Below are 26870 nucleotides of genomic sequence, written 5' to 3'. Positions count from 1 at the left end.
GTTCAACTCTTTCAGTGATGTTGGTTGAGGAGTGAATATTGCTCTGGACACAAGGCGATTTCCCCTGCTCTTGTACAATTAGTGCCATGGATTTTTTTACATTTACCTGAGAGAGAAAACAAGGCCTTGGTTTAGCATCTCAGTGGAAAGACACACGTCCAACAGTGCAGCACTCCCACGGAGCAGTACATCCAACAGTACAGCACTCCCACGGTGCAGTGCAGCACTCCCACAGTGCAGCACATCCAACAGTGCAGCACTCCCACAATGCAGCACTCCCACGGTGCAGCACATCCAACAGTACAGCACTCCCACAGTGCAGCACATCCAACAGTACAGTGCAGCACTCCCACAGTGCAGCACATCCAACAGTGCAGCACTCCCACAGTGCATCACGTCCAACAGCGCAACACTCCCACAGTGCAGTACATCCAACAGTGCAGGACTCTCACATTAGAGCACATCCAACAGTGCAGCAATCCCACAGTGCTGCTGCTGCAACAGTGCAGCACTCCCATAGTACAAGACGTCTAACAGTGCAACATTCAAACAATACTGCTGCTCCAACAGTGCAGCACTCCCTCAGCACTGCCTGTCTGACAGTGCTACACTCCAGCATCTTCTGCTCCTCGGATGTCCATGATCTGAGCAAGGCCATAAGGCTAAGTCCCAACTTCTGCGCGTCACACTTGTCCAGACATGTTCTGGGCCGGTGTGTTTCCTGCCAACATAACTGGAAATCTGGCATGGGATGGGACGATTAGCAGGAAGCAAAGCGGGTTCACACTGCCCTCCAGCAGGATTGGTGTTTCACCATGGCAGACACCATCGGATGATCCCGCTGTGATTTCAGCGTGAAACCAATTCTTGACCTTCTTGCCATATTGTCCCACCCTGCCCACCCTGCCCACCCTGCCCAATGCCAACTGGGCCAGAGAATTCTGGCCTTAGAGTGGGGCTTGAACACACAGCCTCTGAGCCAGAGGAGAGTGAGTTGATTTTCTTTTTAAATTGTTTGAATATTCGGGTAAGAATGTCACTTAAAATCAAAGGGGCCTTTTGAAAATCATATATTTATGACTGTACCTTAATTTCATGTTGAACTGGAAAAGTGAATTTCGTTCATTCACAGTTGATGGATTTGTTAATGTTAATACACAGACAGGGACTGCAGTGGTTCAAGAAGGCAGCTCATCACCACCTTCCCAAGGGCAATTAGGGATGGGCAACAAATGCTGGCCTAGCCAGTGACGCCCACATCCTGTAAACGAATCAAGAAAAGACTGTTTTACACTGGACAGATAAGTCATTGATTTTTACTGGTGTGTATGTTTTGCTGATAGTTTTTCCTATCATTGTCCCCGGTCAACACGCCAGTAAAGTCACCTTTCAACAGCCTCTATGATCAAACACGTTACTTAGCAGCTAATCTATAATTGCCATACGGATTTCCTGTAGGCGTGAAATGACGAACTTTGATAGCATAAAGCAGCAAGTCTCCTTTCTCATGTTGAAGAGAAGATTGCTGAGATTTCCACTGGAGGAACAGCCTGGAGAAAGAAAGGAGAAATCTCTGAGATAAGACAGGAGCCAATTGTTGTGAGTTATTTGAAACCATATTTGAGTTATTCTGGCAAATTATTCCAAATGATTTTCAACAGTTTTGGCTGCAGTTGTCCGGCAGATATTTGAAAAAGCCTCAAAATAGCATTGTGTTTTGAAAATTGAAGGGGTAAAATGGTTAAATAAAATCATCCTACAGCTCAACAATTAACCTTCAAGAGAGTCTTGAATGATTAATTTTCCTTCCCCGTTTTTTGGTGGATGCTGATCTCTGTAACCACAATGGATTTGCTGGTTGCACTGATCTCAGTACAAGCCATAGGTATTCAACATAGCAGCAGTGACTAATCATCACTTTCATAATGTTGGTTTTGAACAATTTCAAATATTTGATTGAAATGGTTTAAAATCCTGATTTTAACATTTGCAGCAGTTTCAATGATTGACCTACATCAGATACTACAGCATTATGGGAAGGCGGTGGTATTGACACTGGACTCATAACCTAGAGACCCAGGGTAATGCTCCGGGGATTGGGGTTTAAATCCCACCACGGCAGATGGTGGAATTTGAAATCAATGAAGGAATTGAAAGGCATTTAATGATGACCATGAAACCCACCTGGTTCACTAACGCCCCATGGGAAAAGAAATCTGCTGTCCTCTGGCCTACATGTGACTCCAGACCCAAAGCAACATGGTTGACTCTGAAATGGCCCAGCAAGCCACTCATTTCTCAAGGGCAATTAGGGATGGGCAATAAATGCTGGCCTAGCCAGTGACACCCACATCCCATGAACAACTAAAAATCTTTCACTTTATAAATATGCAATGCAGTTTTAAAAGGAATAATTCTACATCGGCCTGCGTGACATATCTCTAACCATTTAGAACAGTTTAATGAATTTACACAGGTGAGCAGCCATACAAAGAGTTTGCAAATGTCAAACCAGGTGAGACACAATGAATAGCAGCTTTTTTTTTAACTGATATGAAATATATACACTGGAATGGCCCAATTAGGAATCATTTTTAGTTTTATATGTTGAAGCAGCCTTCCCCAGGAGAGGAGGCAATGAGTAATGATGACATTTTACTGAAAAGTAGGTGCACAGTACAGGGGGACCGATGGGGTAAATGTAACAGATAGGTGGCACCCAGCTTTAGGTTATTAAAGCCTTAAAGTTGTGGGAGAAAGGAATGAATAAGGGAGATCCTGAGATTACATGCACTAGAGTAGGAGTCAGTGTGAAGAGTTTTAAGAATCGATTGAAAGGCTGGCAGGGCTGGAAGGAAATCGCCACAGAGAGTGCAACGTGAGGCTGAGTCAGTTGAATCTCTGGGCTGCAGCTCATTGCCCAAATCCCAATGGGACTGAGTTCAGGAGCAGAAATCAAATTGAGAGCTCAAGACAAGGTGTAAAGTTAGTCCTGGGGATTGTAGAATAAAGGGTTAACATCAGAAATACATGATGCAGATGTAATGATATAACACCAGACGACTGAGTAACTGATCTGGAAGAAGGAGAAGTTCCAACCTCGTGCACAGGTTTTAATGTGTATACAGTAGCTGTAAATAAAGAGTAATGCTTTTAGCAAACTATAGGATTAAATAATTTACATGGGAAAAGTAGACAGGCCCCAAAGAACCTCATCTAGACCCTGAAAACACGAAAAAACATGAGGGGTGTTTGAATAAAGATGTCGGGCTGGGAGGCTGGGGGATTAGGGGAACGCTGGTGTTGGGAGGCCCATCACCTCTTGCTGGAACTGGGGGAGGGCTAACAGGACTGGGGGAGGGGGAACAGTCCTTGGGGAGGCAGGGGAGCAGTCCTAGGGGAGGGGGAGAACAGGCTTGGGGGAGGGGGAACAGCCTGGGGGAGGGGGGAAGAGTCCTGGACGAGAGGATGTGCAGGCCTGGGGAGGGGGAGAGCAGAGCTGCGGTAGGGGGAGGGGGAGAGCAGGACTTGGGGAGGGGGAGAGCAGGCCTGGGGGAGGGGGAGGGGGAGAGCAGGCCTGGGGGAGGGGGGGAGTAGGCCTGGGGGAGGGGGAGAGCAGGCCTGGGGGAGGGGGAGAGCAGGCCTGGGGGAGGGGGAGGGAGAGAGCAGGCCCTGGGGGAGGGGGAGGGGGAGAGCAGGCCTGGGGGAGGGGGGGAGTAGGCCTGGGGGAGGGGGAGGGGGAGAGCAGGCCTGGGGGAGGGGGAGGGGGAGAGCAGGCCCTGGGGGAGGGGGAGGGGGAGAGCAGGCCTGGGGGAGGGGGAGAGTAGGCCTGTGGGAGGGGGAGGGGGGAAGCAGGCCTGCTCCTCCTGGCTCGCATAGATTTCCTGGGAAGGTGAGATGTAAACACTCCAGCTGGCCTCTCCCTGCTGTCTCTGTCGGGTTTGACACCAGCCAGATTTTCTGAGATTTGATGATAAAATGAGTTTGTGGCTCTGATTATGTCATGGGACCAGGACCCATCCTTGTTAAATTGTCTCCCATCTGCCTGGAGTGAGCAACCTTCTCATTCCCAGTACGCGAGCAACTCAACTCACAATGGCCCCTTCCATCCCAGTCTCCTCATACCCCCCAGCACAGCTGCACAGTTACCACCAAGTGTCCAGGCTGGAAGTCAACCCTTTCATTTTAACACAATAAGGAGGGAAACAAGTGGACAACTCCATTTCCAGCTATACATGAAAAGGAGGGGAGATTCTAGACATATATGAAAGGTTATGCGTTATTGCTTTCCATGTGAGCTAGCCATATTCAGCCACTTGGATCATACGGTTTGAATGGATCCACCTTTCTCTTGTCCAAAGATAATCGTGTGTTTTTATAATCACAGATTTTCTCTTTTCCTTATTTCAGGTTTATTGGCCAGGCACAACAAGTCAAACTGAAGGATGTAGAATGAAAGGTAGAGACTCAATGGTATGTTCCAATAACCTGAGTAACTAAACAATAGAAATGTATTTCTTACAAAGTAAATAAATGTCAAAGCATGCAAAAAATTAAATAATTTCATAAATGAGACATGGCCTCCAAAAATATGGAAATGTTCGTTAGACCAATAAGGACACAAATTATCACAATCTTTGTTTTAATTAAGCAGTGAATAAGGATTTAAACCAGATGGACCACCGGCCATCAACCGAGGCACCGAAATGACAACGGCAAACTCAGCCCTGTCGACCCTGCAAAGTCCTCCTTACTAACATCTGGGGGCTTGTGCCAAAATTGGGAGAGCTGTCTCACAGACTAGTCAAGCAACAGCCTGACATAGTCATCCTCACGGAATCATACCTTACAGATAATGTCCCAGACCCCACCATCACCATCCCTGGGTATGTCCTGTCTCATCGGCAGGACAGACCCAGCAGAGGTGGCAGCACAGTGGTATACAGTCAGGAGGGAGTTGCCCTGGGAGTCCTCAACATCGACTCTGGACCCCATGAGGTCTCATGGCATCAGGTCAAACATGGGCAAGGAAACCTCCAGCTGATTAGCGCATACCGCCCTCCCTCAGCTGATGAATCAGTGCCCCTCCATGTTGAACATCACTTGGAAGAAGCACTGAGAGTGGCAAGGGTGCAGAATGTACTCTGGGTGGGGGACTTCAACTGGACGTCAGTGAGCAGGTTATTGCTAAGCAAGTGCTGCTTGATAGCACTGTTGATGACCCCTTCCATTACTTTACTGATGATGGAGAGTAGACTGATGGGGTGGTAATTGTCTGGGTTGGATTTGTCCTGCATTTTATGTACAGGACCTTGCCAATTTGCCACATAGCCAGGTAGATGCCAGTGTTGTAGCTGTACTGGAACAGCTTGGCTTGGGGTGCGGCAAGTTCTGGAGCACAAGTCTTCATTACGATTGCTGGAATATTGTCAGGGCCTATAACCTTTGTAGTATCCAGTGCCTTCAACCATTTCTTAATATCATGTGGAGTGAATCAAATTTGCTGAAGACTGGCATCTGTGATGCTGGGTACCCCCCAAGGAGGTCTCCAGCAGGGTCATGTTCTTTGCAGACAGAGAGTACATGTACACACATTAAGCCTGTTTCAGCTAAACAAAATTAGTGACAGCCATTCGCTGGTTCATTCCTCAGGACAATGTCGTGAGTAATCAGAATCAAGCTGCCCGGTTTAAATTTCAAACAATGCTTGGCAGCTAACTGTCAGTCAGCATCAACTGGTGTATTCACCATAGGATCCCCTCTACCAATCTGAGTCCACTTGCTAACCAATCAGCACTCTCTTCTCCTACAGTATGAACTGTTGTTTCCCCCGACATTGGTATTTTCTTATGAATTGTGCTGATGAGTGCAAGACAAAAAGCTTCAACAAAAAATGTATCTTTTTCTCAGCAAGTGCTAATTTTGCTTAGTGTGTGGGAGTCCTACCATTGTCTACATCACTCACTCTCTTTTATTGCAGTCGGAATGTGCAAATTTTATCCTTGTTCTTCATTCATACAATCGGTCTCACCTACTGGCTTGTGGAACAGGAGCCTTTGATCCAGCCTGTGCCTTTATCAGAGTGGGTCGCCGGGCAGAGGTAATAACAATTCATTGTGGTGCAATATCATAGTTTATTGGTTAGAAAATGCTGTATTGAGCAGTGTAAGGTTACTCATTTACACTTAAAATAAATATACTACTTAAATGCCAAGTTCCTAGCCCAATCTTTGCTGTTAAACACTGTGCTGTGAGATATCATTCATTAGAGCTGGGCAAAAAATAGCTTATCAACTTTCAGGCTTTGCAGGCAATCTTTTTAATGGGATTTACACAGGCACATTTATTATTGTAATACTACATCAACAGAGAAATCCCAAAAGTCAAGAAGAAATATGTTAAACCAACAGATTAAAATGTTGAAATTGAATTTACATGTGGGACACTGTTATTTAATCACCAGTGGAGTGAGGAATTTCAGAGAATGAATTAAATCTCTGCTCATTGTTAACTATGGCATCTTTTCTGAGCATGTTTCTTTAATTGTTGATATTGGAATAGATTGAGAAGAAATTATTGAAGAAAACTGGTTTGTAGGTACATTAATAACTATCTAAAACACTAGTCTAAACGTGGAATAAAATGACCTAAACCTTACGTCACAGAAGTGTGACTATCTTGCGGCTTCAGACTTCCTGCACTGTCCAGTATAACAGTTTCTGAAGGGAATTGGCTCCTGTCTGGTCAAACAACTTGTTCCTTCTGAAAACTCCCAACCCAATAACAATCCCTCTTTCTCTTCCAACTTGCATCCTCAGAATCTCTTCTTAAATTTTGTTGCTACTCCCAACTCAAATGATCCAGGTGTCATTAGTGATAATAAAGCAAGAGTATGTCTGATGATTTGTTTTCTAAAGTTAGGATTCAGACAGAAGTTCTCCATATTTAATAAATACCAAAACTCAGAGAGTTTACAACTCTGAAGATTAACTATCCTATAATCTAGAAGCAGGGCAGGGGAATGTGTTCCTGGTTTGTTTTTGATGTAATTGGGCTGTTTTGCAAACTAGTAAACATTTCTCATTTAAAATGCAGTTTTTAACAACTTATTAGGTTCATTTGGCAGTGAAACAAACTTATCTCAAAGTTTAACTATCGTAGACTTAGTGATCAAAGGTGTGAATGTGTATAGTCCTCCCCCATAATGACATAAACTTGAGTGTTGCTGGGAAAAAAGAAATGCTGTCAAAATATTTTGTCTTGTGTTCATCAAGACAGGCACAAGAATGTCAAATTCCTAAAGTAACATAGGCCGTATGTCCCAATGACTGGCAGATCATAGCAAACAACACATCCCTTCCGTTGTTCACAATAAGCAGAGCATTAGCTGTACTCAAGCAACTCGTACTTGCTAAATTCAGAATGTAATGTATAACGTTAGTTGTGATTTAGCAATTGGACAGCACTTGCTGAACAACTCTGAGTGTGCTAAGAATTTGTAGTAACTGTTATGGCACAGCCGATGGCAAACGCTGAGCTGCTCAAATCCCAGAGGGAAACTTGAAGCAACTTGCACAACATTTGCTTTGCAATTTGTATAAATTTCAGGATCTGTGCATTAATTCAATAGTAACAAGACCACCGAGTCTTATAGATTGCTTACAAAACTAAATTAAAGCTTTATTAATAGAAGTAATGATTTCAAGTACACACATAGATCTACAAATTACTACTATGAAAATATCTAAATCACCTAGTTTATCTAATTCCCACGTACACGTTCATTAATCAATAGTAAGACACATAGATATTAAAAGGCCCAGACAAAGAAACACAATAACCCTGAACAATCCAATTCAAAGTGAGTTTTCTTAATTCTTTGTAGACAACAGCTTGAGGCATAAATGCTGGAGGCTTTTGCACACTTGTTTTTGATCTTAGAATGACTACCCTTACACACAGCCTTCACTTCTTTATATATATTTTCCCCTTTGAATGCAAATTTGCATTGTTTCATCATGACTTTGGACTTCACCTCTTTAATAATAAAATCCATCTAAGTACCAATTTTACCAGTAATCTTTGGGAAAAATAAACACACTGTTTCATAACTTCACCTGGCTAGGTGTAATATTTCACTCCCTCTTTTTAAATGAATCTAGCCTGGTTTATTTAAGAATGCAAATGTTCCCTTTACACCTGTGTTTACATACGTAATATTTCAAGCCAAGCTTCTCTTCTGTTACATCAAAGCCTTCAGGCCACCTGTCCTTAATTCAATTAAGTCACACACACATAGGCACAGATATAGACACAGACCCCACTATTACTCTACTTTACAATAAATTCCAATAACATTATGAAAATTATTATATCTTCCTGACACTAACAAACAATTTAAGATTATCAGTCAGGCTCCCAATGTAGCTCACTTATGCTTGCTAGAAGCTGCATATATTCATATTCATATTTTAAAAATTCATTTCTGGGATGTGGGCTCACTGGCTAGACCAGAATTTGTTGCCCATCCCTAATTGCCCTTGAGAAGGTGGTGCTGAGCTGCCTTCCTGAACCCCTGCTGTCCATGTGGCATAGGTACACCTATAGTGTTGTTCGGGAGTTCCAGGACTTTGACCCAGTGACAGTGAAGGAACGGAGATATATTTCCAAGTCAGGATGGTGAGTGACTTCCAGGTGGTGGTGTTCCCATGTGTCTGCTGTCTTTGTACTTCTAGATGGTAGTGGTCGTGGGTTTGGAAGGTGCTGTCAAAGGAGCCTTGGTGATTTTCTGCTGCTCAGTTCAGAGGGATTGAACATAAAAGTAAGGATGTTATGCTTCAGTTATACAGGGCATTGGTGAGACCGCACCTCGATTACTGTGTGCAGTTTTGGTCTCCTTATTTAAGGAAGAATGTAAATGCATTGGAGGCGGTTCAGAGGAGGTTTACTAGATTGATACCTGGAATGAGTGGGTTGTCTTATGAGGAAAGGTTGGACAGACTGGGCTTGTTTTCACTGGAATTTAGAAGAGTGAGGGGTGATTTGATTGAAGTATACAAGATCCTGAATGGCCTTGACAAGGTGGACGTGGAAAGGATGTTTCCTCTTGTGGGTGAGTCTAGAACTAGGGGGCACTGTTTTAAAATTAGGGGCCACCCTTTCAGGGCAGAGATGAGGAGAATTTTTTTCTGAGGGTGGTGCGACTTTGGAACTCTCTGCCTCAGAAGGTGGTGGAGGCGGGTCATTGAATATTTTTAAGGCAGAGGTAGATAGATTCTTGTTATCGAAAGGTATAGAAAGGTTATTGGGAGTAGATGGGAATGTGGAAATTGAAACACAAGAAGGTCAGCCATGATCTTATTGAATGGCGGAGCAGGCTCGAGGGGCTGAATGGTCTACTCCTGTTCCTATTTATTATGTTCTTATCTTGTAGATGGTACACACTGCTGCCACTGTTCCTTGGTGGTGGAGGGAGTGAATGTTTGTGGATGTGGTGCAAATCAAGGGGGCTGCTTTGTCCTGGATGGTGTCAAGCTTCTTGAGTGTTGTGGGAGCTGCACTCATCCAGGCAAGTGGGGAGTATTCCATCACACTCCTGACTTGTGCCTTATAGATTGTGGACAGGCTTTGGGGAGTCAGGAGGTGAGTTACTCATCGCAGGATTCCTAGCCTCTGACCTGCTCTTGTAGCCACAGTATTTATATGGCTAGTCCAGTTCAGTTTCTGATCAACAGTAACCCCCCAGGATGTTGATAGTGGGAGATTCAGCGATGGTAATCCCATTGAATATCAAGAGGCAATGGTGAGATTCTCTCTCGTTGAAGATGGTCATTGCCTGGCACTTGTGTGGTATGAATGTTACTTGCCACTTGTCAGCCCAAGCCTGGATATTGTCCAGGTCTTGCTGCATTTGGATACTGACTGCTTCAGTATCTGAGGAGTCGCGAATGGTGCTGAACATTGTGCAATCATCAGCGAACATCCCCACTTCTGACTTTATGATGGAAGGTAGGTCATTGATGAAGCAGCTGAAGATGGTTGGGACTAGGACACTACCCTGAGAAACTCCTGCAGTGATGTCCTGGAGCTAAGATGATTGACCTCCAACAACCACAACCATCTTCCTTTGTGCTCGGTATGACTCCAACCAGCGGAGAGTTTTCCCCCTGATTCCCACTGACTCCAGTTTTGCTAGGACTCCTTGATGCCACACTTGGTCAAATGCTGCCTTGATGTCAAGGGCAGTCACTCTTATCTCACCTTGGAAGTTCAGCTCTTCTGTCCATGTTTGAACCAAGGCTGTAATGATGTTAGGCTCTGCAGGAAAAAGGAATATGTCCAGAAATTGCACCTTTTTGGAATAAACAAAGTCATGCCACACAATTGCTCCCTGGTGTATTCACCGTGGCAATGTTTTGACCAATCAGAGCCAACTTGCCAACCAATCAGCACTCCTTTTCTCATGAAGTATAAATTGTTCTTCACTTTGAAATTTGGTATTTTTGCATCCTTCCTGATAAGCGTGAGATGAAAGGCTTCTATGTGTCTCTTTTTTCAGCAATGCTTGTTCTGTGCTACCAAGTGACTATTTGAAATAAACTCCTTTGCTTGTTTTAGCACTAGATTGTTTCCAGAATGTGTCAATATTGCAAATAAGTCCCACAGATAGTTCCAACAATCCTTCCCTCCTATGTACTGATCCAGTGATGCCCCGCATTAAGTTTGTGTGCTAGACCTTGACTCTGCCCCTGCCAACCATATCTGTCCCATAAACTACAACTGCAAAATACTGTTCTGAGCAGATACGCAGCTATGTTGAAGTTGTTTACTCTGTGCTTATTATGCAGCCGGATGCGGCACTGAACTCTTCTATTAAGCATGTGGACTCTGATAGTGAGACTGATTACTTGTGATATTGATCCCATGAGTTAGTTTACAGAGCCTGCTTGCTGCTGTATGGAGATTGAGTCCTGTTACTCTGAGCCTGAAAGCTGCTGTGTTGAACTATACTGGACCTGAATCCTGTTCTGCTGGTCTCAGTGTGCTGCCATAGTGCAGTGGAACAGCTCTTCTGTGCATTAGCCCCAGGCTCTAATGGAATATGCCTTTAAGGGATATCAGCATGATATCACTAGAAAGGAGATGTGTCATGTGATCCAGTCTTAGTTTCACTTTTGCTTTGAGCAGAGCACACACACACACAGCTCTGATGCCTTCAAACTTTATATCCATGTATAACTGTTCTTATGTTTCTAGTCTTAATAAATGGTCCCACAATGTGTTTACCCAATCACTTGTGAGTGATTGGTGCCTTGTGTATTGTACAGTATATAAGCACAAGGTATTATATCATTATAATAGCACAACAGGTTCCTGCTGGAATTCATGGGCTGAATCTACCAGTTGGCATGTGGGGCCGGGCCCGACACGCCTACGCATAAAATGGGGTGAGCGTCCCGACGTCATCGCGCATCATCTCGATATTTCGTTTGGCGGGCGCACACCAGAGGTGGCTGCATGCCTGCTGAAATGTCAACGGCCTATTAAGGCCATTAAAGAAGTTATTAAAGTAGTTCAGAACGCTGCCTGTCCAGCCTTAAGCTTGGCGACTGGCGAAAGGCCCAAACAGCCTTCGCGTTTTTCAGGAAATCTCATCCATGGGCGGGAAGAGGTTTCCTGAAGCTTTTATAAAACCATTAAATTAATTTCCCCACCTTTACAAACATGTCCCAACTCACATGACACTGTCACATGAGGCGACACGTTTAAGTAAATTTTTACTTTGTTTATTAAAGTTTTTTATTGTCTATTCACTCTACCTGAGGCGTGCCTGTGTGAAAAAGCACAGGCCCCGACTCTCCCTCCTCCACCTGCCCGCACAGGTAGCGCTGAGCAACTCTGGCCACACATTACGCTGGGCGGGCCTTAATTTATGCCACCCGTGTAAAATGGCAGCGTACAGCCAATCGTGGGCAGTGATCAGCTCTGCGCCCGCTCCTGCCCAGCCTGCCCACCATAGGAAAAGTTCTGCCCCATGAGTAAAGGTGAAGAATTTCTACTTTCTACTAATCTCCAGTTTATAGTTAATAGCACAAGAGTAAGTTAAAGTAAGTAAAAGTAACAAAAAGTTAAAATAAATAAAGTGATTTAAAAGTTTAAGGTTAAGGCATGGCTCAGCAAGTGGAATGCACATCCTGTGGCACGTGGGAGTCATGGATACTTCAAGTGACCCAGGCAAGCCCCATGTGCAGGAAGCGTCACCGGCTGCACAAGCTGGAGCTCCGGGTTTCAGAGCTTGAGCAGCGGCTGGAGTCACTGAGGTGCATCCGTGAGGCAGAGAATTACATGGATAGCACGTTCAGAGAGGTGGTCACACTGCAAGTTAGGGGCAAGCAGGCAGATAGGGAATGGGTGACCACCAGGCAGTCCAAAAGAAACAGGCAGGTAGCGCAGGAGTCCTGCTCACTAACCGGTTTTCTATTCTGGATAACGGTTAAAGCGATGGATCCATGAAGGAGTTTTTTTTAATATTTGTTCATGAGACGTGGGTGTCATTGGCCAGGCCAGCATTTGGCCATCCCAAATTGCCTTTGTTCAGAGGGCATTGCTGTGGATCTCTAGTCACATGTAGCCCAGACCAGGTAAGGATGACAGGTTTCCTTCCCTGACGGGCATTAGTGAACCAATCGGCAATGGTTTCATGGTCATCATCAGGCATTTTTTTCAATTCCAGATTTTTATTGAATTCAAATTTCACCGTCTGCTGTGGGGGAATTGGAACCCGGGTCTCTGGGTTACTAGTCCAGTGGCAATATCACTACACCACCACCTCCCCAGCAAGAGCCAAGCCCGTGGAACCATGGGTGGCCCAGCTATACAGGAGGGGAGGAAGAAGAGTGGAAAGACAGTACTGAGGGGATTCTTTAGTTAGGGGAGCAGACAGGTATTTCTGTGGCCGTCATTGTGACTCCAGGATGGTTTGTTGCCTCCCTGGTGCTGGGGTCAAGGATGTCACAGAACGGCTGCAGGATATTCCTGTGGGGGAGGGTGAACAGCCAGAGATCGTGGTCCACATTGGTACTAACCATAGGTAGGAAGGGGGATGTGGTCCTGTGATCAGAATTTAGGGAGCTAGGTAGAAAATGAGCAAGCAGAACCTCTAAAGTAGTAATCTCCGGATTACTCCCAGTTCCACGTGCAAGTTAGTACAGAGCTAGGAAGGTTAGACAGATGAATGTGTGGCTGGAAAGATGGTGCAGGGGGAAGGGCTTTAGATTCCTGAGACACTGGGACTGGCTCTGGGGGAGATGGCACCTGTACAAGCCGGACGGGTTGCTCCTGAACAGAGCTGGGACTGAGTTCCTTGTGGGGTATTTTCCTAGTGCTGTTGGGGAGGGTTTAAACTAACTCAGTAGGGGTGTGGGAACCAGGAGAGAATATTAGAGAGTACTACCAGGGTACACGGAATGCTGGGAGAGGCAGATAGCACTGAAATAGAGAATAAAGAACAAAGAACAAAGAAAAGTACAGCACAGGAACAGGCCCTTTGGCCCTCCAAGCCCGTGCCGATCATATTGCCCGTCAACTAAAACATTTTGCACTTCCGGGGTCCGTATCCCTCTATTCCCATGTTAATAGTAAGTTAATAGATGGAATCGGAGTAAGGGAGCAAGTAATGAAGTCTAAATCAGGGTTACACTGCATGTGTGTGAATGTACAGAGTATAGTTAATAAGATTGGGGAGTTACAGGCACAGATTGCCTTGTGGGATTATGATGTTGTGGGATAACGGAGACCTGGCTTAAGGAAGGAAAGATCTGGGTGTTAAATATTCCGGGTTACAAGGTGTTCAGAAAAGATAGGAAAGAGAAAAATGGAGGAGGGGTGATGGTATTGGTTAGGGAGAGTATTGCAGTACTGGAGAAAGAGGATGTGTCAGAGGATTCAAGGACAGATCGATTTGGCTAGAGCTAAGGAATAAGAAGGGTGCAATTACTTGGCTTGGTGTAATATACAGACCACCAGCTAGTGGGAAGGATATAGAGGAACAACTCTGTAAGGAAATTACAGAGAGGTGTAAACATCATAGAGTAGTTATTTTGGGGACTTTAATTACCCGTATATAGACTGGGATAGAGGTAGTGTAAGGGGCAGTGAGGGACCAGCATTCCTAGATTGTGTTCAGGAGAATTTCCTACAGCAGTATGTGTCCAGTCCAACAAGAAAGGAGGCACTGCTAGACCTGGTTCTTGAGAATGAAGTGGGCCAATTAGATCAAGTGACAGTGGGGGAACATTTATGGGACAGCGATCATTGTATCAGAATGTTTAGGGTGATGATGGAACATGACACTGGTCAATCCAGAGTCAGTATAATCAATTGGGGGAGAGTGGGCTTCAATGGGGCGAGAACGGAGCTGGGCCGGACAGACTGGAAACAAAGGCTGGTGGGAAAAACAGTAGCTGAACAATGAGCTACCTCCAAAGAGGAGGTGGTTTGGGCACAGTCAAGGTATGTTCCCTCAAAAGGGAAGGGCAGGACAAACAAATCCAGAGATCCCTGGATGACAAAGGAGATAGAAATTAAGTTAAAGAAGAAAAAATGTGCTTACGACAGATGTCAGGTAGCAAATACAATTGAGAACCGAGCTGAATACAGAAGGTTCAGAAGGGATGTGAAAAAGCAAATACGAGAAACAAAGAGGGATTATGAAAAAACTGGCAGCTAACATAAAAGGAAATCCCAAAGTATTCGATAAGCACATAAACAGTAAAAGGGTGGTAAAAGGAGGAGTAGGGCCGATTAGGGACCAAAAAGGGGATTTACACATAGAGGCAAGAGGCTGAGATGTTAAATGAATACTTTGCATCTGTCTTTACCTACGAGGCAGATGCTGCCCAGGCCATGGTGACAGAGGAGGAAACTCAGTCGCTCAAAGGGTGTAAAATTGATAAGGAGGAGGTATTGGATAAGCTGTAGGTACTTAGAGTTGATAAGGCACCGGGATTGGATGAGATGCATCCAAGGATATTGAAGGAAGTGTGAGTGGAAATTGCAGAGACATTGGCAATAATCTTTCAATGTTCCCTGGATTCGGGGGAGGTGCCAGAGGACTGGAGAATTGCAAACATTGTGCCCTTGTTCAAAAAAGGTTATAAAGATCTGCCCAGCAATTACAGGCCAGTCAGTTTAACTTTGGTGGTGGGGAAACTTCTAGAAACAATTATTCAGGATAGAATTAATAGTCACAAGGAAAAATATGGATTGATTCTGAAGAGTCAGCATGGATTTGTTAAAGGAAAATCATGTCTAACTAACTTGCTGGAATTTTTTGAAGAGGTAACAGAGATGGTTGATGAGGGCAAGGCCATTGATGTGATGTATATGTACTTCCAAAAGGCGTTCGATACAGTGACACACAACAGACTTGTGAGGAAAGCTTTAGGTCATGGAATAAAAGGGGAAGCAGCAACATGGATACAAAATTGGCTAAGGGAACAGAGAGTAATGGTTAATGGGTATTTTTCGGGGTGGAAGAAGGTTTGTAGTGGAGTTCCCCAGGGGTTGGTATTGGGACCCTTGGTCTTCCTGATACATATAAATGATTTAGATCTTGGTGTTCAGGGGACAATTTCAAAGTTGCAGATGACACAAAACTTGGGAGGATTTGTACACTGTGAGGAGGACAGTGTAGAACTTCAAAAGGACATTGACACATTGGTGGAGTGGGCAGATAGGTGGCAGATGAAGCTCAATGTGGAGAAGTGTGAGGTGATACACTTTGGCACAAAGAACATGGAGAGACAGCACGAAATAAAGAATACTATTCTAAACGGCGTGCAGGAGTAGAGAGACCTGGGTGTATATGTACATAAGTCATTGAAGGTGGTAGGGCAGGTAGAGAGAGCTGTTTCTAAAGCATACAGTATCCAGGGCTTTATTAATAGGAGCATTGAGTACAAGAGCAGGGAAGTTATGCTGAATTTATATAAGACACTGGTTAGACCTCAGCTGGAGTATTATGTACAGTTCTGGGTGCCACACTACAGGAAGGATGTGAACGCATTGGAGAGAGTGCAGAAGAGGTTTACGAGAATGGTTCCAGGGATGAGAGACTTCAGTTATGAGGAAAGATTGGAGAAGTTGGGACTGTTTTCCTTGGAGAGGAGAAGGCTGAGAGGAGACTTGATAGAAGTTTTCAAAATCATGAGGGGTCTGGGCTGAATAGATAGGGAGAAACTGTTCTCACTCTTAAATGGATCAAGAACCAGAGGGCACAGTTTTAAAGTGATTTGCAAAAGAAGCAAATGTGAGGTGAGAAAAAACTTTTTCACACAGCGAGTAGTTAGGGTTTGGAATGCACTGCATTGTGGTGGAGGCAGGTTCGATTGAGGCATTCAAGAGGGCATTAGATGATTATTTAAATAGATACAATGAGCATGGTTATGGGGAAAAGGCAGGAGATTGGCACTAGGTTAAAATGCTCAGAAAGCTGGTGCAGACATGATGGGCTGAATGGCCTCCTTCCACCCTGTAACAGTTCTGTGATTCTGTGAGATTAAATGTATTTAACTATGCTAGATGGGCACATCTCAGCTCCAGGACATCACTGCAGGAGTTCCTCAGGGTAGTGTCCTCAGCCCAACCATCTTCAACTACTTCATCAATGACCTTCCTTCCACCATAAGGTCAGAAGTGGGGATGTTCGCTGATGATTGCACAATGTTCAGCACCATTTGCGACTCCTCAGACACTGAAGCAGTCCATGTCCAAATGCAGCAAGACCTGGACAATATCCAGGCTTGGGCTGACAAGTCGTAAGCAACATTCATGCCACACATCCTGAGGGTTACCACTGACCAGAAACTGAACTTGACTAGCCATATAAATACTGTGTCTACAAGAGCAGGCCAGAGGCTAGGACTCCTACTGCAAGTAACTCATTTCCTGATTCCCTAAAGCCTGTCCACCATCTACAAGGCACAAGTCAGGAGTGGTGGAATACTCTCCACTTGCCTGGATGAGTTCAGCAACAACATTCAAAAAGCTTGACACTACCCAGCACAAAGCAGTCCGCTTGATTGGCACCCCATCCACAAACATTCGCTCCCTTCACCACCGACACACGGTAGCAGCAGTGTGTACCATCTACAAGATGCACTGCAGAAACTCACCAAGGACCATTAGGCAGCACCTTCCAAACCCATGACCACTACTATCTAGAAGGACAAGGGCAGCAGACACATGGGAACACCACCACCTGGAAGTTCCCCTTCAAGTCACTCACCATCCTGACTTGGAAATATATCGCCATTCCCTCACTGTAGCTGGGTCAAAATCCTGGAACTCCCTTCCTAACAGCACTGTGGGTGTACCTACACCACATGGATTGCAGTGGTTCAAGAAGGCAGTTCACCACCACCTTCTCAAGTGCAATTGGGGATGGGCATTGAATGGTGGCCTAACCATTGATACCCATATCCCATGAATGAATAATAAAAAGCCTCTGTACAGCTCCTTCCAAGCTAACTATCAAGTTGACTACTTTCTGTTAAAGGCTCTGTGAGCACCATTGTGGATTTCTTCCACTAGCTGCAAGCTGGGTCAAATCTTCCAGCTCCTTCCTCCTTATCAAACCCAAACTGAACTGAACTGCCTGCTTCTGTTAGCAAACACACAGGTACATTCAACAAAAGAACCTTCTAAACAAAGCTTCACCCTGAATCACTATCTCTGTGGCTATGTGACATGTTTTGGGATGGTTCAAACAGAAATGCAATCAAAGCATTCACCTTCAACACAACTCTTTGATTTTGAAACCCATATTAATAATTTATAGTTCTGATTTATATTGTGAATTTCCCATATCCCCTGGTTCCATTAGAAGCTCAGAGATGGATCAGTTGTTGTTTAAGCTTTTCACTATCAACTCTGGCCTTGCAAGACAAACACAGGCTATCTTTCAAGTGTATTAAATCCAGGCTTGTTTGAGTTGCATTAACATCAGAGTTGTTTTTTTACCAGTTTCTCAACTGCCCCAATTTTTATAGTTGAAACTTTAATTCCTAAAATTAAAAGTTATATTCTGAAACACAACCTAGATTTTTGCAACAATATACGAGTTAAGATTTCATATCATTTTAAAATTATTGTAGACTCAACATTTTTTTGAATTGCACTAATCTACACCGCACATCAATGGTCCAACCCTTTACCTTTCCTGTGTCCCAGACGGACATACATCGCGGTGGGAGGGTTTCATGGGTTACCGTTACACTGCTACAGACCAAGATAAAATCAGCATTATCATTGCTTGAGAATAGAACACAAGGATAATTGTTTTCACTTAAAGGACATCACCTTATCCAAAATGCCCACAGGAAAACGAAAGAAATGAAAAGAGACCATGTGCACTGTGGTTATTTCCAATTACTTTAAAAATAATAAAAATTCTTGGAACTGAGAAATATCATATTCTGCCAGGACAGTGCCTTCATTCAAGATTCAGTGGTCAGAATTACCTGGGCATAAAAAGTGGAAACTTTTTGTTATCTGGGACTTTCAGGCAGCTTTTACTGTTATACAATTAAATGTTATTGTCCAGACAGTGAATTGTTAGCTTAGAAAAGCTCTTGCAGGCTGTACTTAGATCCAAATCTTAATGAGAATACATTGTATCGGTGAGAACATTGATAATATAAATATAAAGCATTGTGTTGCTCTGTGTCATTACAGTAATTGAAAATCCAAAGCATGGCAATAAGAATTCAAACAGTTGACAGATGAAGCAGGGGGAAATGTATTCTTCTGATTTATTGAGTCATTACACATTTATCTTCCTTATCCCAAATACCATGTGAAGAATATACAAGACTGGCTACAATATTCTTTATGTGAGGAAAGCGATAGCATTTACAGTTTATGTAGCATTTAAATTATAACTGCAAACAATCTGACAATGTTAATCTCAATAATGAAACATTAAAATAGCACTTGAATAATTCTAACTTTGTGATAACTTTGCTGTCAGTGTCAAATGTCACCATGGGCTTGTAATGACCGGGTGAGGAGGAATGAGCTGCCTTCTCTCTTTTTCAACCCCCTGGCTTAGTCGCAGCAAATGTTTTTTTTAATTCCTTCCCCATGGATACCTTTTCCCAATCCAAATGTATTTACTTTTTTATAAGGAGCCAATTCAATCAGACTTTCTTGACTCAAAGAAAGAGTAGGTTTGTTAGCTACTCAAAGCCCAAGGAAAAATAATAAAAGATGTGACACACACACACACACATCAGAACTAAGAAAGGTAAGAGTCCAAATAAAAGTTAAAAAGAATATACCTATCAGCCCTTGGCTTGTCCACGAGGCGTAGGTGGTGGTACATTGTGGCATTAGGTGATTTCCGTCGAACTCTGGAGCTGACTTTGGCAGTTTCGCAGTCGGTTGGAGACACTTGTTGCCTTGTCCCCAGAGGGGGAGATAACCTACTTGTCTCTGCAGAAGTGACTGAGGAGGCTGTCCTGTTTTTTCCTACGTGCTGTCTGTCTCTGCTAAATCATACTTGCTCTAACAAGAGAGAGATAGAGAGAGAGAGATCCTGTTGTTTCCAGTTCCCTGGCCCCACCTGCCTCCTCTTCACCATGGACGTCCAATCCCTCTACACCTCCATCCCCCATGAGGATGGTCTGAGGGCTCTCCGCTTCTTCCTCGAACAGAGGCCCGAACAATCCCCATCCACCACTACTCTCCTCCGTCTGGCTGAACTTGTTCTCACACTGAACAATTTCTCCTTTAACTCCTCTCACTTCCTCCAAATAAAAGGTGTGGCTATGGGTACCTGCATGGGCCCCAGCTATGCGGTCTCTTTATGGGGTATGTGGAACATTCCTTGTTCCAGTCCTACTCCGGCCCCCTCCCACAACTCCTTCTCCGGTACATCGACGATTACTTCGATGCTGCTTCATGCTCTCGTCGGGACCTGGAAAAATATATTAATTTTGCTTCCAATCTCCACCCCTCCATCATTTTCACATGGTCCATCTCTGACACTTCCCTTCCCTTCCTTGACCTCTGTCTCAATTTTTGGTGATAGACTGTCCACCAATATCCATTACAAGCCTACCGACTCCCACAGCTACCTCGACCACAGCTCCTCACACCCCACTTCCTGTAAGGACTCCATCTCATTCTCTCAGTTCCTTCGCCTCCGTTGCATCTGTTCTGATGATGCCACTTTCAAAAACAGTTCCTCTGACATGTCTTCCTTCTTCCTTAACCGAGGTTTTCCACCCACGGTGGTTGACAGGGCCCTCAACCGTGTCCGGCCCATCTCCCGCGTATCCGCCCTCACGCCTTCTCCTCCCTTCCAGAAACATGATAGGGTCCCCCTTGTCCCCACTTATCACCCCACCAGCCTCCGCATTCAAAGGATCATCCTCCGCCATTTCTGCCAACTCCAGCATGATGCCACCACCAAACACATCTCCCCTTCACCCCCCTGGTGGCATTCCGTAGGGATCGTTCCCTCCGTGACACCCTGGTCCACTCCTCCATCACCCCCTACTCCTCAACATCCTCCCACGGCACCTTCTCATGCAACCGCAGAAGGTGCAACACCTTCCTCTCTCCTCACCATCTAAGGGCCCAAACACTCCTTTCAAGTGAAGCAGCATTTCACTTGCACTTCCCTCAACTTAGTCTACTGCATTCGTTGCTCCCAATGCGGTTTCCTCTACATTGGAGAGACCAAATGCAACTGGGTGACCACTTTGCGGAACACCTTCGGTCTGTCCGCAAGCATTACCCAGACCTCCCTGTCGCTTGCCATTTCAACACTCCACTCTGCTCTCTTGCCCACATGTCCGTCCTTGGCTTGCTGCATTGTTCCAGTGAAGCTCAACACAAACTGGAGGAACAGCACCTCATCTTCCGACTAGGCACTTTACAGCCTGCCGGACTGAATATTGAGTTCAACAATTTTAGGTCATGAACTCTCTCCCCCATCCCCACCCCCTTTCATATTTTCCCCCTCCTTTTTGTTTTTTCCATAATTTATATAGATTTTTCTTATCCTACCTATTTCCATTATTTTTAAATGTTTATTGTTTATCTCTACCTTTTAGCCTTTTTAGTATTCCTTCACCCCACCCCCACTAGGGCTATCTGTACCTTGTTTGTCCTGCTTTCTACCCTTAATTAGCACATTCCTTTAGATAATATCACCACCTTCAACACCTCTTTGTTCTTTTGTCTGTGACTTCTTTTGGTTATCTCCACCTATCACTGGCTTCTTGTCCCAACAACCCCCCACCCCCCACCCCTCTTAAACCAGCTTATATTTCACCCCTTTCCTATTTTGACGTAGTTCTGTTGAAGGGTCATGAGGATACGAAACGTCAAACGTGCTCTTCTCCGCCGATGCTGCCAGACCGGCTGAGTTTTTCCAGGTATTTCTCTTTCTGTTTTTGTTTTGGATTTCCAGCATCCGCAGTTCTTTGCTATTAGATCCTGTTGTTGTTCTTCTTGCTTTTATCACTCCCAAAACACTGGTCTTCAGCCAATTTTAACCCATTTGCTTTGTGTATTCCCGGAAGGGGGAAATAGACATGTCCTGTATCCACAGTCTCGTCTGGTCTGTATCTGGCTGGGGAAACAGTTTCCAATATCTTCACCAACATTTGAGATATAAAAGTCCAAGCTTTTGTATTTTCCATGTCTTCCTTGCAAGTGTTTTTGTGTGAAGTCGGTCTTGACACCATTTCAGGTGCGAAATTCCATGTTCTCTCAAGAAAGGTCTGTCCAGAAAGTGGTCACTTTGCAACATCAGTCATCATTCAATCAGTGTCTTGACTTGGATTTTTCAAAAAAGGTATTCTTTAAACAGTTCAATTTGCCTGTAATTAGTTGGTGAAGGTGTAGGTGGCTCTCACTCTTCATTGTGTCCATTTTTGTGACAGGCTTTAGAAATAGTCAAAAGCAAAGATTTATATTTATTTATTCAAAAGAATGTATGTGAAACATCTAATTGTGTATGTAGCTTATGACAATGTTCGGAGAAGCAGTGCTTAATTACTCTGTGGCCTTTTTTGTTAAATAATTTGCCCATTGGCATAAATATTCTTTAAGTAGAACCAGAAATCTAAAGATCCAGGTGGCTTGTCACTCAGTCTTGCCTTATTGTGTTGGTGGGGTAGGTGAGGCCAGTGCCAAGTTGCAATGTGACCATTTCATCCTTCCTCCTGAAACTTGAAAATGAGATAGAACTGAAAAAAAAAAGCAAAGCAAATCATGGTTTCAGTATAATAACAGAAAATGTTGGAAATACTCAGCAGACCTGTGGAGGGAGAAACAGACTTAACGTTTCAAATCGTGACCTTTCATCAGAACTGTCAATGTTCCTCAGATGGCAGCACTGTCACCTCTGGATTCATTCCCCAATTTGGACGTGAGCAAATAGCCTAGAATGATCCTCCAGCCTAGGGATGTGCAGGTGGGGCTGGATGAGATGCTAATCTGAGATCCTATCTGCCTGCAGGTGGATGTAAAAGATCTCGCGCTACCACATGAAGAAGAATTGGTGTACCAGCTAACATTCATCCCTCATCAATATTGTGAAAACAGATTGACTGCCGATTCACCTCACTTGCTGTCTGTGGGATTTTACTGTGTATAGATTAACTGTCTCCTAAGTTTACATAGCAACAATGACTACACTTTAAAGTAATTAATTAGCTGAAAAACTTTGTGACTTGCTGAGATTGTGAAAGGTGCAAAGTGCAAGTTTTCTTTCTTTGGTATTAAGCAAAGTAACATTGATGATGGTTGTAGAGTGATTACCATTCTATATCCCTCTGTTCTAACATATACCATGGAATAGATACAGGATACAAATCTAGGCTGGAGTATTTTACAAAGCACAAACATATGGAGGGGATAAAAACAATATCAGAAACTGTTAGGCTAAAGTCTGAGCAGTTGATCATGTGTAATCCAAGTCCCCAAGAGGGATGTCACATACAAATTATTTTACTTTAAGATAGAAAGAGAGAGAGAGAGTTTACCTGATAATAGGTGTCAAGGTAGATAGAGGTAGGGTCAGGTAAAAGCTACAATAAGGACAGTCAGTTTGAACATCAGGATTTGGTTCTTTCAACAAACAAAAGGAAAAAGCAAGGATGGTTTACGCTCTTTTTGTGCAGAAACAACATTGGTGATTACTTCAGTCTATCTTGTCACATCCCACAGCCACTCACAGGAGATTTAATAGTTTGAGAAGAGTTTTGGCAAGTGGTTCTTGTCTGCCCCCAACTACTGAAATTACCAGAAACATAAATAACAGGTTACTGTTAGCTTTTAAGGCAAGATTTTCCCAGACACTTCATTAGTTTAATGTAATGTGCCCATAACACACACAAAAGCAATGAACTATCTATTCACGATTAATGAAAAGACCATCTCTCTCTCAGGGGAAGATCTCTATAAACCATGTTTATCCAACAACATATTACAAAAACATGTGGAAGCAAAAAAATGATTTTTATTGGAACATGTAAACAGCCATAAAAGTATTACTTGGCAGTGCTTGTTGCATCTGTGTTTACAGTTCAACTACCTTCAGCTCATATTGACAAAAAGGAATAATTGCCCACTTTATTCAGAAAATGATGAGGAAAGCTTGTTTTGTAATAAGTGCATCTGAAAGTATTAATTCTTATATAATGACCCAAAAAGCTGATAAATATCCTATCAAGTTTAATAAATTACAGTTACCATATTCCGATCCAGTCCAGTTAGCGCTAGGCTGGGACTGGCAGTGAGGGGTCAGGTCAGGTACAACAGCAAAGAGTCCAATCAGATCAAACTGGATATTTGCCCCAATGTTGAGACTGGCAGTGGCATCAGGTCCAATCTGGAAGTAGAACTATCGATTGCAGACCTGTGAATCTGTCATGTTATTTTGATAGTCTTTTTGATACTTGGGGCCAGATTTTCACCCCCGATGCAGAAAGCACAAGTTGGCAGCTTGCCAAACCCACCTCGAGAGAAAGTGTCCCACCAGACCCAATATTTATTCAGGGGGCCGGGGGATGGGTGTGAGATAGAGTCGGGCCTACGGCCCCCAGACGCAGATTGGCCGAATGCCAAAACGGGCTGTTTAAAAGGTGTGCCTCAGTTCCCTGGGACTTTGTTCCAGTTATTTTGTTAAATATTAGACCCTCTAGCCTTCATTCCTCACACCACCTTCTGCCCCAACCCATTTCCCATGCCCCATCCATTCCAATTCATGCCAATCCATCCCTCAACCACCCCACAGCTCCTTGTAACCCCCATCCCAACTTAATGCCAACCTACGTCTCCCCGTCCCTGTCATGGCCCCTATAGCCCCAGCCCCCATGTCATCTTAATGTCAACTCATGCCAACTCATGCCCCCTGCCCACCACCTTTTGTCCTTGCACCTTCCATGCCAACTCACCCAGTATCCACCATGGGCAAACCTCAGGAGTCACGTTGATATGAAATAAAATAAAGATCTAAATATCTATTACACCCTTTACTATAGTAAAAAAAAACTCTCATTCATGAAAGCCCATTCAAAAATTTAACAACGCTTCAAATACTTAAGCTCCTATAAAAAAATGGACTTGTATTCATAACCCTACGTCAAAGATAACTTACCTTTTCATAACTTTTTGAGCTGTCAGTCAAACTGTGAACTTAGAACTCCCCCTACCGGGATAATGCTAATCATTAATAATGATATATTGATAGCCATCAGGGTAATGTTAATAAACAACAATTGTAACTGCCAGAACAGATTATTTTTTTACCTCTCACTGAGACAGGCGGAATTTTTTTTCAAGGGCTGGGGATTTAAATAACTTCAAATTTTGACAGTTCTACAGACATTATCCGTCCTTCATGAGCTTTGCATGTCCTCCATAAATTCGTAACTTGCATACTGCAGGTTAAGGCCCCGGCTACAGTGAAACTCAGCACCGAGTTCAAATGTCTGACTGAGTTCAGGTTTCCCTCATGTGTGAGCTACGACCTGGCCTATTCCCCCTACTGTTGAAAATGCTATCTGTCAGAATTGGGGTCAGGACTTCCAAATCCGGGTCCTGCCTGTCATTTTTTGAAAATCAGGTCCTTAGCTACATAAAAATCGTACTCTTTCTTTTGCCAATGTCAGAACTCACTGGGAGTTCAGACTGGATGATTATTCATATTCTAAATGGATTTCTTCCTATTTAGATTTAACAAGGTCCTTCAAGATATGAAGAAATCCTTCGCCTTTTTTTAATTTACCATTTTTCATCAATAAAGCTTTAGCCATGGATGTGTTGTTTCAGTAGCCCTAACCCTAACCCTAACCCTAATGCTAACAAACTAGTGCCATTTGTAATTAAGAAGGGAATGCTCTCCAGTTTACCCTTCATTTTATTCCTCAATATTGCTGAATACGCCAGTTTTCGCTGGGACTATAAAACTACAAGCAGCTTTTGAATTAGTGCATGACGTATGAGAAGATATTTAATTAACAAAGCAGAAAAATCTATAGGGTGGACTTGTCCCAGATTTGAACTGAGTGCAGTAATGGGCAGGAAAAAGGAACCTTTGACCGTTGGCTGCAGTGGTGGATTTTCACACCATATCGTCCCAATCCTGCCTCGTTAATCAAGCATTCCTGGGAAACACGCCACTTCAATGGTGGGCAGGCCCTCATTTTCCTGTCATGCCACCACCTCACCGCTTCATCACACCGAGCACCATAATTAAAGTGCAGCCACTCGCACACCTCTCAGTGCTTCCAGCCCAGGACCACTGGACAGAAGACATGAGACCCCAAAAGGCAGGAAGACTGCAGCCCCCCCGATTCAGTGACGAGTCCCTGGGATGCCTTTTGGATGCCGTGTCCTCTACCCCTGCTCTGGCTGCAGAAGGGGTGACAATCTCACCACTCTGTCTTGGTAAGCGGTGTCAGTGGTGGTCAGTGCCAATGCTGCACAGAAGAGGTTGGCCATCCAGTGCAGAAAGAGGGTGAATGATCTCATCCGTGCAGCCAGGGTAAGGCAACCATGTCATCACTCTAAACTCACACACTCACAAACCCATCACACATTCACTGGCATCTCACTCACTGCCAGCTCAAGGGACATCACCACTCACTCTCTCACACACACCCTCACACCTCCATCTGGCCTCATCTCCTCTGGAGACTGCCCCCTCAGCCCTCACCATCTTGAGGCCACTTGCACAGATCAACATGTCCCCCACACACACCCTGGGATACCCCCCTTCCCCAGTACAGCCCTCGCCCTGCAGCATCTTCCCTTGCCTGAGGCCACTTCTCCCCCTCCCCAAGCAAGCCCCAGCCCTGCAGCTGTTGAAAAGCCACCCCCGCCTTACAGCAGATCTGGTCAGCAGAGACCTGCTCATGAGCCCTCCTGACAGTGATGTGGTGCTGCCTGTGAAGCCTGGAGCCGATGACTGCGATGCTGCCCGAAGCAAGGTAGGCAAACAAACCTCGAAGTCCCGAGTGAAGTGAAGCTCACCAGGTGCACGTCGCTTATGTACAGTTGTGAAACATGTCAGGGTGATTTCATGCCAAAGTGTCCCGATAATCCAGTGTGGAGGGATGTTGGGAGCAAGTTGGTGATGGGATCTTCACAATGGCAGACAGGCCCTTCACTGAGGTCAAAATCTGGCCGACAAGTGGAGGCGGCCTCCCTGCAGCAGACAGTGGGGAGGGGTCTCCCTGCAGCAGACAGTGGGGAGGGGGTCTCCCTGCAGCAGACAGTGGGGAGGGGGTCTCCCTGCAGCAGACAGTGGGGAGGGGGTCTCCCTGCAGCAGGGGGTCTCCCTGCAGCAG

The 26870-nt window shown here is 44.4% G+C and overlaps 1 protein-coding gene across 1 annotated transcript in view; it reads left to right on the top strand.

The window, feature by feature from the left end:
• Nucleotides 1-26870, top strand: part of LOC144687260 (semaphorin-3E-like) — a 307033-nt gene that overhangs the window by 131616 nt on the left and 148547 nt on the right. Inside the window, exons 3-4 of the mRNA XM_078553107.1 lie at nucleotides 4411-4473; nucleotides 5981-6100. Coding sequence (XP_078409233.1) covers nucleotides 4411-4473; nucleotides 5981-6100 — 183 coding nt within the window. The remainder of the gene's footprint in view (nucleotides 1-4410; nucleotides 4474-5980; nucleotides 6101-26870) is intronic.

Source organism: Cetorhinus maximus, chromosome 12 (assembly GCF_964194155.1).
Source record: "Cetorhinus maximus chromosome 12, sCetMax3.hap1.1, whole genome shotgun sequence".
In the NCBI taxonomy this organism is placed as follows: domain Eukaryota; kingdom Metazoa; phylum Chordata; class Chondrichthyes; order Lamniformes; family Cetorhinidae; genus Cetorhinus; species Cetorhinus maximus.
Note: the sequence above shows the minus strand (reverse complement) of the source record. Positions and strands in the feature narration are given on the sequence as shown.